Source organism: Crocodylus siamensis, chromosome 13 (assembly GCF_052110815.1).
Source record: "Crocodylus siamensis isolate JL-2025a chromosome 13, ASM5211081v1, whole genome shotgun sequence".
Classification (NCBI taxonomy): Eukaryota; Metazoa; Chordata; order Crocodylia; family Crocodylidae; genus Crocodylus; species Crocodylus siamensis.
Window position 1 is genome coordinate 35,480,357 of NC_143407.1, and position 15,196 is coordinate 35,495,552.

General features: G+C 41.0%; 1 protein-coding gene across 2 annotated transcripts in view; it reads right to left on the reverse strand.

The window, feature by feature from the left end:
* The window catches only part of PPM1E (protein phosphatase, Mg2+/Mn2+ dependent 1E), a 91,844-nt gene extending 80,100 nt beyond the window's left edge, over positions 1-11,744 (reverse strand). The window contains exon 1 of one of the 2 annotated variants that reach the window (XM_090025987.1): positions 11,317-11,744. In XM_090025987.1, the coding sequence (XP_089882113.1) occupies positions 11,317-11,609 (293 nt within the window). In that variant the 5' untranslated portion in view covers positions 11,610-11,744. Of the gene's footprint in view, positions 1-10,759; positions 11,009-11,316 lie in introns of those variants that run through there. The other variant, XM_090025988.1, reaches the window with a different exon arrangement.
* Positions 11,745-15,196: the final 3,452 nt, after the last annotated feature.

Sequence of the window (15,196 nt, forward strand, 5' to 3'; positions counted from 1 at the left end):
ATTTTACAGTTCAGAAGAGTAGCCATGAGAGTTAGGGAGAATGAAAATGAATGGATACAAGAATGTAAGGTTTCAGTGATTTTATAAGTTTGGTTATTTGTCTGCCATTTGGTACTTTGTAGGTTTTTATTGTATTGTGAAGACTAGTGGTGCTGTGTGTTCAGCACAAATTGCTAAGCTATTTTTTCTTCCTCTTTTATGTTTTTTTTTTAAATCTCAACTCTTCTTGGTAGTTTCTCCTGCATATTTTTGTATTTAAAAAAAGAATAGTGGTTTTGACTGCTGAATAGCGCTTCCTTAAATGCAATTATGTTCCTTTCAGTATTTCCTCAGCAGATGTTTTCCTGTGCTATCTACTCTACTGGCAACTCTCTTAATTTTCAGACAAACTATCTATGTCAAATATTAGCATGCATAGCCAAACTTTTAATTTTAGGGAATCTTCCTGGTCCAATTCTATTTCTAACTTCAAGTGTCTAAAGAAGTAAATGCTTGGGAATAAACAAGTGTTAAATAAGATGCAAGGACAGATTAGTTTTGATTACCCTTGTTTCCCCCTAAGACCAACTTGTTGCTATCAGTACTTTGTATTCCATCTTGCCACTTCTGCCAAGGAAAAATTATCTGATTTGAAAAAAAAACATATTCTAAAACGTATTCTGAATTAATCCTGTATTTCAAAATAAGTACAGGAACTGTGACGTAGGGTTTACCAAGTCAAATCTTCCTTTGTCAAATAAGTAAAAAAAAAAGTCACAAGCTGCTGGGATCAAATCTACAGTATCTTTAAACTAACTTTAATATTTTAAATAACAGAGTTTTTAGGTGTCAGGTGGAAAATGCTTTTCATTTCATATTTGTCTAATGTATGCTCATCCCTATACCTCTACCAAGGTTGCAAATAAAAGATTACCTAGACAAAGGATCCAAGGGTTTTCAGAAACTCAAGAATTATTGCAAGAATGGCCTCCAAAAGCCATAAGTGGTCAGGATTCACACATAAAACAACAGAGCTAAAAAATGTACAATATTTAGCTTATTCCCTTAGCAAATTTTGCTTCTTTTTTTTTTCATGTGCATGCATGCCCACACACACACAAAGCTTCTATGCATCATTTCTCATGTGGAGGGTTAGACTGTCTTCAGGCATTTAGTAGAACCAAACAAAACTGAAGTTTAAGTGGGTAAGTTATAAGTAAGGTAGCTGATCAGGATCTGATTATCTAAAATAACTAAAAAAGCAAACTATTGTAAAGCTAAACAATTTAATTTAATTTTATACCTTTATTACAACATTTCTTTAGCTATGAGTACATGAATAACTGCTAATACACAGCAGAACAATACATCAGCAGCATGCAGGCAGAAACTATGTTGCTTCATTAGTTTTTTGAAGAAAACTATTTACAGTTATGGACAGTTTTTCAAATACATTTTTATACAAAACCAGATATTCAGGAATAAAATAACTAACAATCAGACTGCTCAATTTTACTCTCATATATTGCTCACTTTTCTCAAATAAATCTGATCAGAAATCAGTTAAAAAAATAAAAAATGCATTTTATGCTAAATTTTCAATTATATTTAATACTACACAAAAAACAAAACTTATTTCGTGCTTATATATTCTGTTGCAAAGTTCCGGCCTTCCACAATTAAAAATGTATTTCTTACGTTAGGTTTTCTCCTAATACAGAGCTGTTTATGTTGTCAGAGAGTGTGTCTAGACGAGATGCTACTGTACAGTAATTTGTTGCTACCGCACAGTAGCATCTAAAAAAACCAATGCAGGGATGCTACTGCGCAGTAACTGGCGTTACTGCACAGTCATTTAGTACTTGGTTATGCAAGTACTAAATGAATGCGCGGTAACAACTGCATAGACCACTGCTCATATAGATGAAGCCAAAAAGTATTTTAGGCCATTTAGTTGTCCTTAAGAGATCAATACCTAATCCATAGAAATCGGGTCTCTAATCCCAGGGGACAGATTTAGAACTCAATTTGTGGTTTGCTTTATGTTTTCCACCTAACTCCTTTACAAAAAGTGCAACATATGTCAGCACATTTATTGATGCGGAATGTCTATTTTACCAGGTTTATTAAGAAAAAGTGGAACTGAGCTTATCTGACTGCATCTTGTGGGAGATGATAACATATTCACTGATATCCGAAAGTGTTATTCTGAAGCTAATGTACAATGCAATTTCCTAGATCTTCAATACTCTAAATGATCGCTTGGGTTCATTTATGATCAGTTGAATGGAGAAAGGTTAACATTAGTGAGAGAGGATCAAAACACTTAAAATTTATTTTTTGATGGACAATGTACCAGGGATGAGGAATAGATTAGTTATTGCAGGCTCAGTCCTCCTTCATGACTAACACGTTTAGTGGTACATTTTGGGCCAACCTTTCTTTTAAATGTTATCCTTTCTTCTCCATAGACTGCAGTGAAGAGGGTACAGGTGTACAGTAGCTGGTAGTATGTGACCCTCCATGGAGATAGAAGTGATTCCTCTTTATTGAGCTTCCCTAGCCCCAAGTGTTGGACAAAACTTTAAGAAAACGTAGAAGAATGACTGGCTGTTTTAGCCAAGATGTATTACTTTGGGAGAGTAACAGAAGGCAGCTCTTCACTTTTGGCTCAATGGAGGTCAAATGACATAGTACAGTGGAGTCACATCATACCCGCATTTAACTTATGTGAATTCATCATATGTGTATGCCCCAGAGTGCCGATTGTGTGGATTCAACCTGCAGCTGCCCCCCGCAGCGCTGTGCACTGGGCCAAGCAGCTACGTTGGGAGCAGCCCTGCTGGGAAGCTGTGCACGCTGGCCAGGCAGGAGTTTGGTGCAGGCTGCCCTGGGCGGGAAAGAGGGACTGTACCATTGGATGGAGGAGGGAGCAGACTGTACCACTGGGCAAGCCCAAGGGTAATTTTGACTATACACGATTTTTGCCTTATGCGCTGACTTTAACCCTCATGTAAGATGCAACTCCACTGTATGCCTTCTTACCTTTAAATCTCAAATGTTATGGTCCTCTCTTGGCATGTCTACATGTGTATTAAGGTGCTTTTTCTAACGTGCATTAAATTCAGTACCTCCAATGTAAGGTACTAAAGGAATGTGCATTAGGCTGCCTTAACGCACAGTAACAAATGTGCATGATTTTTAAGTGATGCTTAATGTGCATTAGCCTACTTTACTGTGCGTTAGCATAATCATTAGTATTAGCATTAGTTTTTACGTGCTGCTTTTAATGTGCAGTAAAATAGGCTACTATGCATTAAAGGACCCAGGTAGACATGCCTTCTGGAAAACAATCTGAAGTAATTACTACTTCTGTTTATCCCTAAACTCGTTGCTTACGGAGACGCCTCTTCTGTATTCCTAGCACAGCATAATATTTCTGCTTGTTGAAACTCTAAAATACATTTTCTGTAACAGTTGAAATTTTGGTCCCTACAACTTATGGCAGAAAGTTAAGTTGTGTTACCACATGACACAGCTTTGTATTTCTACTCGTAATTCTTTCCATCAGGGACCACACCACCAAACCCCTGTGTTCCATGTGAGTCTGGAAATGATAAGCAGTCATTTGGAGACTTCTTGTTTTGCTGCAGATATTTTAGAACTTCCCCATTTCTATGATTTAACAAACATACTTTGGAAAAATTCTAACAAATTCATCTTCTAATGGCTAGGTCTGTTTGTTTATTCTTTTTTCTTCTCTGTGTAGACAACAGAGAAATAGCCAAACTGTTCTAGGATGTGGGATGGAATTACTCAAGTGAAAAATCTTCCATTCCATAAATAGCAGGCATATCTATTCATAAAACAACAGTATGTCTTGATGAATCTTTAAAAATGTAGTTCTCCTGACTCTTCCATTTTGGCCAGTACAAACACTTTTATATTGTACTTGGATATGTCCATCTCAACAGACAGCAGAACAAAGATGACTCTGTACGCTCTTTGGAACACAAACTATCTTTTTCTTGTGTTCAGGGCAGCCTCTAACACAATGGGACCTAGATGGTTGGAGCCTCTAGGCCCTACTACAATACAAACTAGAAAGGTGATCAGAGCTATTAATCAATAAGGCTACTTAAAATTCCAACCATATGCTTTTATTTGCATCCAGGCTGTAGGATTTGAACCTCTCTGTTTCAGACAGTTGCAAACAATTTATCTAATTGTGTTCCCATTGAAGAAAATGGCAAGTTTTCTACAGAGTTCAATGGGAACTGAACTTAAGTTTGCAGTTTGTAACACATTTTAATTTTCCTTTCCCAAATCAAATGATGATCATTTTTCACTTCTCCCTCCAATTTTAAGCTCATATGAAAGGCATAACATTTGTAAGTAGAATATATCTTGTTAAAAAAATAAAAGAAACTGCAGTTAACTACAACTGAAATTAAGGACTGTATCAACATTACCCAATTAAAAAGATGGTAAGAATGAAAGACCTTTGATCCCAAATAAATTAGTAATTTAATACCCTTCTTACATGCAAATATGATACTCTTGGACAGCTCAATCATAGTCACCTACCATTTCCTCTATTGGGAAACAGAATAAGAAAAGAAAAAAAATGTAATTTTTCATTAAATACCAGACTAGACCATTTTCTGGCCATTTATCACCTTGAGTCAGGATTGAAAGTGAGAGGAACAAACCTTCCCTGGAGCTGAAAAATAATATAAATCATACTGCACAGTATTCATAACACTATAGTTAAGGGCTACTTGCCACTCTTACTTCAGGGTTTGTACCTCAATGAGAAAATCTTCGCTTGAGGGAACAGGAACAACCCAAGGGATGGTGCCAAGGAAGTAACACGCCAATTCTTATTTTCCTCTATTGCTTTTATTTTTAGTTAATTCACTTTGGGAGTAGACAGCCTACAAAAGATGATGTTCTACAATTAAATGCTTAAGTTATTTATTGTAAAGTACATAGTAAAAGCTCAACTTGCAGGAAAAAAAGACTGTGGTACTGAGAAACAGACTTCTTATTGGATCATTCCTCAGAGGAAAAAAAAGGGCCAAAAAACTAGCTTTATAATACAGAACTAGATCTCAATATTCCTATTTTTAATTTCTTGAGGTGTGACCACTGTTTTATCCAGTCTACAGCACATTTCCCTTTCTGGATACAAGTCTGCAAGAAGCACAGATGCTTCCCAGCTCTGTCTTGTCTGGGCTCAAGCAGGTTTCTCCTATGATCAGAGTGGCAGAGGAGATAAAAACAAACAAAATTTTACCAGTCAGCTTTTCAGTCCTGCTGTATATTGGAAATCTTGAAACTTTCCAACTGATTGCATGCAAAGTTCAAAACTGATGAGCAGTGCCAGAGCTTGAAAACATTAAGTTGTTCAGTCATTAGTTGCCTGCAGCTATGCTTTCCATCCAGTATAAACAAAAACAGAGAGTTAATCCTGCAATCTAGTTAACTTTTTCAACTCCAGTATTAATTATTGAAGTACCCTGGGCAGCTTTTTCCCTTGCAGTTCTAATGTATGACTCTGACATTTACTTCCCTACAAAATTCCTTATTAAAGTTGAGTGCAGTTTTTTCTTCCTAATGAAGTAAAAAGAGGAGTAACAGAAATATTTTTGTACAATTAGCATGCAGTCTGCATTCATTATATATAATCACCAAATACGTTGTAACATTAAAGACATTAAAATGTTTGTATAGTAGCCAATTTCAGTTAAACGGTAACTAGAGGCAAACTACTCCATTATAACAGTCAGCACTGATCAGTTATATTTTAGTAATGTGTCGTGGATTGCCAGTTTGTAATCAGACCTGTTTATTGTCCTGGGACCCACATTATTTTTATAACCAGTCATATTACATAATTGTGATTACATTGCATAAGACAGACGGTAACATGGCTCAAAGAGCATCTGCTGTTTCAGAACTCTAATTCTGTTTCATCCAATTTTTGACATATCTCTTTTGGCCAGTGAATGTATTGGCAAGGAGAAAAAACACAAAGCAAACATGTACAGAACAACCCAAAGAGAAAAGGTGACATAGAAAAGCAAGAAATTATTTCTCACTGACCTCCAGGATAGATACTAGGAATACCATATATTCCCATGTACAAAAGCCTATGCTGCTTTTGCTTTTAGTGTGATCATGTGAGCAGTTTGGCAAAACAACACTATGAAAGCAAGCACACTCCAATAACAGAACAGTCATTACAGGATCTATTAATACACAGTAAAGCACTCTAGAGGTTTAACCTTAGGTTCAAGGAAAAAAATTAAGTAAAATCCCTCTTAAGAATCGCAATTAAATGGCCTATTACTTCTTCAAAGCATAGGTGGAGAAATGCTCTCAGTGTTGAAAAGGGCAAGTATAATCAAGATGTTTAAAATAAAAATAGAAAAAAGAATTTAATGCACATGGAATCTTTCACAGGATTTATAGTTTTTACATAATAGAAGCACAAATATGATGCACTTCTGGAAAGTATTTGGTCCAAGAACCTCAAAGCATTCTAATTAACCCCTCAAAAGAAGAGGGCTATATGAGTAATCAATTTATTCACTATTATAATGTGGCTGCCTCTGAGATGATATGAAGCATTTGCTTTTAACAGCACAGAAAAGCGACATAATAGTTTAGGAGAGGAACTATACTACATCTACATGAATCTGCAAGGAATACAGTTACCTGGGTTTGCCTACATTCCTGGTTAAAATTTTTGCTAACAAATTTGCTAACAAAAAAGTGTGCTAACAAATTTTTAATGACCCCAAGTCTGGATGTCATTCTCACATCCACCAGAGGGAGTCAAAAAAAAAACAAAAAAACTCACTGCTCAATGAAGCCAGCCCCTTCAGTTAACCAAACATTTTTTAACTGCCTAACAAAGGGTGGCTGATGGATTTAAATAAAATCCATATGCGCACATGCTTTCTCTCTGGATTACTCCAATTAGTGTTAATGGTGGTTATGTGAAATTTTAAAAGAGACTATATTGTTATGGGCCTATTTTTTTCAGTCGATGCACATGCAAAATCCCATTACCCTCAAGGGGAGTAACAGGGCCTTGATATTTAAGGATATAAAAAGATAACTGTCAAAAACTGTGCATAGTTCATTCCTTATGTTTTCTGTATTATCAGAAACTTTTGTTGGGAAAAGAGCCCTGCAATCAAGATGTTATTCTTGCAAGCTGTTTTGTATTGGTGAGATTCACAGATGCACTTTGGTGACTTAACAAACATCATTTCCATCATGCCTCCCACCCAACACTGTTAAACCACTACAAAAATTTGCCTTTTCAATGATTCATTTTAATCTGATGCTCCCATTTGTCAAAGTATACCTTGTTCTGATTAAATAAAAAAACCCAACAGATTCTTGTAAGACTTGCTTTAATTTTAAAAAAGAGAGAAAACTGAACTGGGGATATGCCAAAAGCAACCTAGAAAAGTCTCTCATTGAATTGGGCAAACAATTTCTTTTAATTTACAAGTTTAAGAAAAATGTAGAGTCTGTGATTTTAAACAACCAGTGGCCCAGATTTCCAAATCATTGGCCTATGGAACAGAGAGAGTATCCCCATCATGAATTGATCTGTTGCAGATGTGTCAAAACTCCTGGGGTCACATTTTATAATATCACCTAAACAGTCTGTAAAAATCTGCTTAATCTCTTTTTGAAAAAGTAAACGTACCTGGGAAGCAACAACCCTTCAAACATCCCTTTGATTGTTTTGAAAATTATCATCACTAAGTACCACCTATCCGCCGATGACAATCAGTTTCAGACTCAAGTTAATGAGATATGCCCATTCCTGAAACATTATGGGAAACCACAATGCTATTATCACTGAAGCTGGAAACCAAGTTGCATTAGCAGGTACAAATGATCTCTCATAAAAGAGAAGATGCCACAGTTGCTAACACTTGAAGGTCCCTTCACAATTTCTGCCTGAGGCTTTGAAACATCCTCATGCAGAAGGATTGAGGAGTTCTGGCGCTAAAATCCTGCAGGTGTGAAAGTAATCCCTGCAGTCCAAAGCTATCCATGCAGAGATGCTACACTTCCATGCCAGTTCTGGGGCCTACTACTGCTTTAGTAGGACTCCCCTGTTACTGTTCCCCAAATGGAGCTGTGCCTGGCAGTACCTGTCTCCACAACCTTCCTTAAAATACCATTGTAAAGCCTTTAGGGGACCCCAGTCAGACTTAATATGGTTACAGAGCTCCAAACTCTCATTTGATTCATACAGCACTGAAGTAAATGGAGATATAGAAGGGTCGTATAGTAAATCAGTGACAGAGCTGGGAACAGAAATGAATGGTCCACTACTTTAATCTCAGTCCAATACTTTAATAATGGTGGACTCCCAAAGCAGAAACAATTGACACCCACGGACTTCATTTATTGTAAATATATGCTAACATTATAATTGTTCCTACTACAAAACCAAACACAAGAAGATGAAACGAGCCACAATTTAAGAACAGGACGATGGTTCTTCTTTGTCAGGTCCTTCTGCTGAATACAGTATTTAGAGATGGATAAGTACTGTGGCTGTATTTCATACTACATCAGAGGCAGAAACTCATTTTAAAAAAAAGAGGCTTCTTAGCTAAGAACGACAGCATGAAGGCTAGGGATTGGGAAGCCATAACAAAGAGTAAAATGTCTTGATTGATCATAAAATGGAATGGAATGAAGAATGTAGAGATTTAAATATTTATCAAACTTGTAAGGTAACTATTTGGGATGACTAATAGTTTTATGATCAAAAACACTTGTTGATAAAGCAACACAAAAAATCAACATCTGTTCTGTAAAATAGGCAAGAGGAAACTATATCTACAGCATAAGAAAGACATAGCTGTCACCATGTACAACAGGGACATATTTTAAAAAACGTTCCTTTTAAGTCAACTTATTTTTAAGAGACTATATTGGATGAAAAATGATGTCATAAAAGACTGACTTTTCATGTAACTATTAAAACTGGAAAAAAATGTAAAATTTTAGTTTAAAAGTCACTGCTTATGATGTTTATTTACTGTCTGCATTTCACTCAGTCCAACTCTTACCCAAAAGGAGGCTAAAACTGACTTTCTGGTTCTGAGAGCATTTACTTTATGCTGCAATGTCTGGATTGCAAATATTGCACGGGATTAGTTAACTGTGGAGAAAAAAATCACTCTTTAAAAACAAGCCTACATGTTTATTGGCATTAAGTTTTCTAAAATGTTGCTTTTGTAATTCCTAAATGTGGAGTCTAAATCCTTCTGACAGGATCCTTTTACCATTTCCGAGCTGTATTCATTCAATGCCTTCTCAAAAGAACCTAAATGGACAATGCCTTCATTTCCCCTTTCAAATTCCAAATTACAAGTAATTTTTTTTCCATTTCTAAAAATACCCTTTTGGTTACTGGTTCTTCAGCTGAGACACAAAGGGGACAATGTCAACTTAAACAGGGCATAATAATTTAGATTTTGCAAAAACCTGCTTTTACAAAGCCTCGTGCTTAGGAAATGTTTCTGTTTATTTTTAATTAAAAAAATATAACTTGCTTTTAAATAAACATTTAAAACCAAGACATGGTAGCATCACAAACATGAAACTGAATGCAAACACACGTGAACTTGACTGTAACAATGATAATTGTCCAAACTGAGAGAAATGCAAAAGGTAAAATGAAGCACATAGAGGGATACACAAATTTTATTTTTAAATTCTTTCGTTTTTAATCCTCAATAAGAGCAATGTATCTTTTGCTATTATTGTACTGACAAAATATGATTTCTAGATAAGCAGCATCCCTCTAATTTCTCTGCTACTAGAGTCCTGATCCTCCCCTTATCACTGCCTGTGGTTTTTTATTCCAAGAATCAGACTAGGGTTTGTACTTGAAGTCTGACACAGGATCTTTCTGAAGAGCATAAGATTGTTCTTCAGGAGCCTGATCCTGCACCACTGAAGTCAACGGGATCTTTGCTATCAAGTTTAGGCGCAGGATGAGGTTCCAGGTCTGTCACCTCTTCCTTTCCTCACCTGATATGTCTATCCACTGCACGAACACCCTTGATTTTGCTTTTATTATACATGCACTGTGAGCAGGATATGAACCTTAGTACATTTGTTCCTCTTTTGTTAAAATATGTATTTCTATTGCATCAGTGTTACACAAGTGACTCTCCAAATGGAGGATGACCTCTAAGGTTAACGTGCCAATACATATTCCCCAAAAGTTAATCCCAGTAGCTTCTCTCCCTCTTGGCCTGGTCTTCTCTTGCCCACTTTAATTGCGTCGTGTATCATTCAGAAAGTGAAGAGGGCACATTTTGCAGCATTTAGACCACTAGATCAATTGTAATCTAATTTTTTTCTAACATAAGGTGTCTCTAGAAAGACACTAAGAAGTGGAAATCTTAGGGAAGGAAATCAGCTGAAAAAATCTCCGGGATGGGAACTCCTGATGCTGAGGTATGGAGTAGTGCCGAGTTGTCGTGCTGCGTTCATCAGTGGCAGGACTTTCTTCCTACCCTCACCAATTAAAAAAAGAGCTGAAAATAACTCAAACCAGCCCTTCGCTTGTGCATACACTGCATACCGCACCTAACGCATGCTCCTCACTCTGCCACCAGACTGTGACAGTGACAGGAAAGAGATTCGCCCTTGCAAAAAACCTCTCGCCTCGTTTCAACTTTCACGTCGGCATCGTTTTGTATGCTAACGCTCTCGTGCCTACCGAAGGGTGAGAGTCATTTCACACGTGTGCACGCCTGAAGTTACTCATCCCTGCATGCGTTCCCAGGACGAAGCCCTCCGCCTGCGGGTGGAAAACGCTCCGCTCTGATGTGTCGTTTGACAGTCGTGTGCCACCTGAAAGAGGCTTAAGATGCCTGGCCGAGACCTTCCCCAGCGTCCCACCTAGCTGGTGCTTACCTCTGGCATCCCTTCAGAGCTGTCGCAGTCCCGTGGAGACGTCGGATTTGACTCGAGCATGCAATGTCTTTTTTCCCGCCCCCCCCCCCCTTGAAATATGGCCCTACATTAGGGACAGCTTTCGGTGTGACAGAAAGGGGTGCGCACGCCCTGGGGATGCCTTTCGCCTGGTTTGGGCAGTGGAAACCTCTCCAGCAAAACCTGGGAGGGGGGTGTTTTAGGCAGGTGGGAAGGGGAGGACATCCCATCCCGGGTGAGGCTTTGTCCAGGGGGGTCTTAAATCACCCACGCCCCCAGCTCTGTCCCCGAAGGAGCCCCGGGGGGATGGAGAAGCCACTGCCCTGGGGACCCAGCACTCACTACTTGTAGAGCTGCTGCAGGCAGAGGTCCAGGCTCTCGCCCTCCACCTCCTCCTCCGTGATGTGCTCGGGCAGCGGCCGCGGCAGCGGGGGCAGGGCCGGCGGCTGGGGCTCGCCCTCGGGCTCCTCGTCCTTGCCCTTGTCCTCGGCCGCCCCGTCGGGAGCCCCCTCGGAGGCGGCGGGCGGCGGCGGCGGCGGCGGCGGCGGGGCCGCGAAGGGCCCGCGGAGCTCGCCCAGGAAGAGCTCGAGGAAGCGGCGGTAGCTCTTCTCCTCCGCGCTGCCGCCCGCGGCCATCGCTCCGCATTCCCGGCTGCCGCCGCGGATCAGCACTGCGCCCGCAGAGAGCTCCCGCCTCCGCCCGCTCCCCGCTCCCCGCCCCCCGCCTGAGGCGGCTCCTGTCAGCGCGCGGGGCGGGGCGCGCTCGCCCAACGGTCCCGGCGGCCCCAACGGACAGTCGCTGAGGGGCGCCGCCCCCGCCCCCGCCCCCGCCGCGGACACCGAAGGGACGCTGAGGCACACGGGACTCTTCAGCAAGGCTCAGGGCGGACCCGGTGGCTGTCCATAAATGCAGCAGGGTTGTTTGCCAGAGCGCCCGAGGGATGACCAGGACCACTGGCCATAAACTCCGCCAAGACCGTTTTAGGCTGGACGTAAGGAAATAGCTTGCCTGGAACAGACTCCCCCCAGAGGTGGTGCAAGCACCTACTCCGGGCTCTTTTAAGAAACGTGCGGGATCCTTTGACCCTCTAGCTGACTTCCTGCACCTGGGGCGGGGGCTGGACCCGATGATCTTCCGAGGTCCCTTCCAGCCCTGATGTCTATGCCAGCCCTAGGACACCGGCACGAGCTGCCGCCACGCCCCTGCTGCCAACACCGCCGCCACCGCCTGTGGGCAGTTGCCGTACCCCCGCCCCCAAGCCTCCAGGGGCACGCCGCGTTCATGATGCCTTTTATTAGACCAACAGAAATTGAAAAAAAATAAAAATATTGGCCACCGCCAATGCTGCCAGTGGCACCTGGAGGCAATTGCCACTCACCCCCCCTGCAGCTGAAGCTGCCAGTGGCATCCGCCGGTGGTCGCCACTCAGCGGTCGCCACCCCACTTGCCACAGCCGCCTGCACGCGGTCTGGGCTTGCCACCGCCATGCCACCGCCACCGCTTGCAGGTGGTCACCGTGCCCCCCCAGCCTCGGGAGGCACAAGGCATTCATGTTGGTCTGAGATGAAAAGACCAACACCATTGTTCTATTACACCCATTTTTTTGCAATTTCTTAGTTGGTCTACTAAACGGGATCATCTCTGAACCAAGAGCTCTAGATTTAGGCATTACTTTTTGTCTCAGATCAACACGGCTACCAAATACATGGCAGGAGGCTAGGCATTTTTGGGAAGATTTAGTGGGGTTTGGAGTCACGGCAGAGCTGTGGTGTTCTGGGAATCATAATCGAGGCAAGGATTGCGCTGGGTCTTGGCCCAGCCGCCTGATTGGGATAGATGTAGGCAAGCATTGGAAGGTGAAGCAGCCTTCATCCAGTCTGTGCTTCAGTGAAACCAGTGCAGTCAAGCCAAGAAAAGATTCCCACTCCCAATCCTTGCCTCTTTCAAGATTTGAGTCGCATATATGAGTTCGGCCTCCGCATGAGATGGTCTGGCAAAGCGGGGTTCCTGGTGGGGCAGTAGCACATGGAGCACAACTTCAGACTTGCCTCCAGTCAGCAGGACACAAACAGCAGCTGATTGGTGGCTGCTGTCAAATAAATCTCTCCCATTTGCCAAAAGCACGTTGATTTGTTTTGTTCCTTGCAACTGAAAGGCTACTTTCAGAGGCATCGGGTCCATAAATATCCACAATGAGCAGGTATAATTGTCAGGAAAATTAAAAATAACCCCAGCACAAGGGAAAGGAGTGAGATCCCCAGTGTCAAATGTATCTTGAAGAATAGCCATTCTACAGGCATTGTATGCAAAAACAAATTATTAATTTTTTGTTAATTGTACCCACTTCAAGAAGGATGTGGACAACATGGAGAGCGCACTTCAAGAGGGATGTGGACAACATGGAGAGGGTTCAGAGGAGGCCACTTGCATGATCAGGGGGCAGCAGGACAGGCCCTAAGAGGAGAGGCTGCGGGACCTGAACCTGTTCAGCCTCCACAAGAGAAGGCTGAGGGGGGATCTGTTACAAGCTAGTCAGAGGGGACCATCAGGCATTGAGGGAGTCCCTGTTCCCCTGAGCACTAACCAGGAGCGATTAGGAGTGACAGTCACAAGCTGGCAGAGGGAAGATTCAGGCTCGACATCAGGAGGCGTTACTTCACGGTCAGGGCAGCTAGGATCTGGAACCAACTTCCAAGAGAAGTGGTGCTGGCTCCTACCCTTGGGGTCTTTAAGCCAAGGCTAGACAATCACTTTGCTCGGGTCGTTTGACCCCAGTACTCTTTCCTGCCATGGCAGAGGGTTGGACTAGGCTCAGGTCCCTTCTGACCCTAGAAACTATGAAACTATGAAACCAGGGTGGTAGCTTGTGGGAACCTGTTGTTACCAGGACCACAGTAATTTGCCGTTGCACGTCAGGCACCACAGTCAATCTGTCTTCTAGTGATTATGACTTCAGTTCCAAAGCAGTTTGAGAGTATTTCTGGTAATTGTATTAACTGATTATGTAGCAAACTTGCGAATATGTGAAAGCCACAAGCATAAAAAGAAAGGTTATTACAGTTGTTTTTCATCTTTCATAGCCCAAAGTTGTTAAAGTGATATCAAAATTATCTAGACTTTTAGTCTAATAAAAGATACCATATGTACACAAAGAACCTTGCCAGCCTGTGTCCTTAGACCAACACAGCTACAACCAAAAACACATAAAAATTATCTACGCACATAGCAAATATGTGCCTTGAGCAAGCGGCTGGATTAGAGGACCCTTCTAGCCTTACTTTCCTACGATTCTGTGACATGGAAAATATATGTTCTCATTTTATTCAGTGTGCATCTTGCAGTCTTTCTAACATAGCATGTACTTTTCTAAAACTGTCAGATAAGTTTGAAAAGTAAAGTAATAATGGCTTTTTATGGTATGGTGACAGTTTACAGCTACAGTTGATGATTTCATTTTTTTCCTTTTTCTTCTCCCAGATTTTGTGGGTACTGCATCATCGGTGACTGAGTCACAGGCCTCAGGAGAATTCAGGTACGTTGTAAGTATCCAAAAATGAGTTGGAAAGTACGTTCTTGATCACTAGTAAGTCATGGGAGACTAGGGTTTTCTATGTGCTGTTGCTCAGCCAATCTGCATGTATTGCATGCAATATAAATTCTGTTCTAAACCTTACCACTGCACTCGGACCAGCTGGCTGATCATCTTCATATTACATAATAATATGTAGCTATTCAGAATAATAATAAGCAATCAAGGCTTTCCAAGAAAAAATAATCAAACAGTGCATGCTCTCTCCCTTCATTTTAATTTGGACTTTCTCAAAAAATGCATTTCTTAGTCCAGTTTAACAGCATATGGAAAATATCTGAGAATGATAACCTGTTCTCTTTCATATTATTATGTTACAGTTACTAGATGCTCTTGATTCACCTTGGCAGTCCCCATGTGCTTTTCATCATTTGTCTAATTGCAAAAGAACACTAATTAAAATTAAATAGAGTACAACTTTGTACTCAGGATACATAGTCAAATTTTGATACTACAGGTCAAGTTAGCTTTTTCTTTTTTGTTCTGTTATTAAATGAAGAGGTTACAGATCTAAACCATGTGACATTTGTTTCTCGAAGAAAAGAAGAAAACAATTCTTTTTAACCACCAATATGGAACATATGGTAATCGTGGGTGATGTGGCCAAGCTAGGAAGCCAAAAGCTTGCCCTTT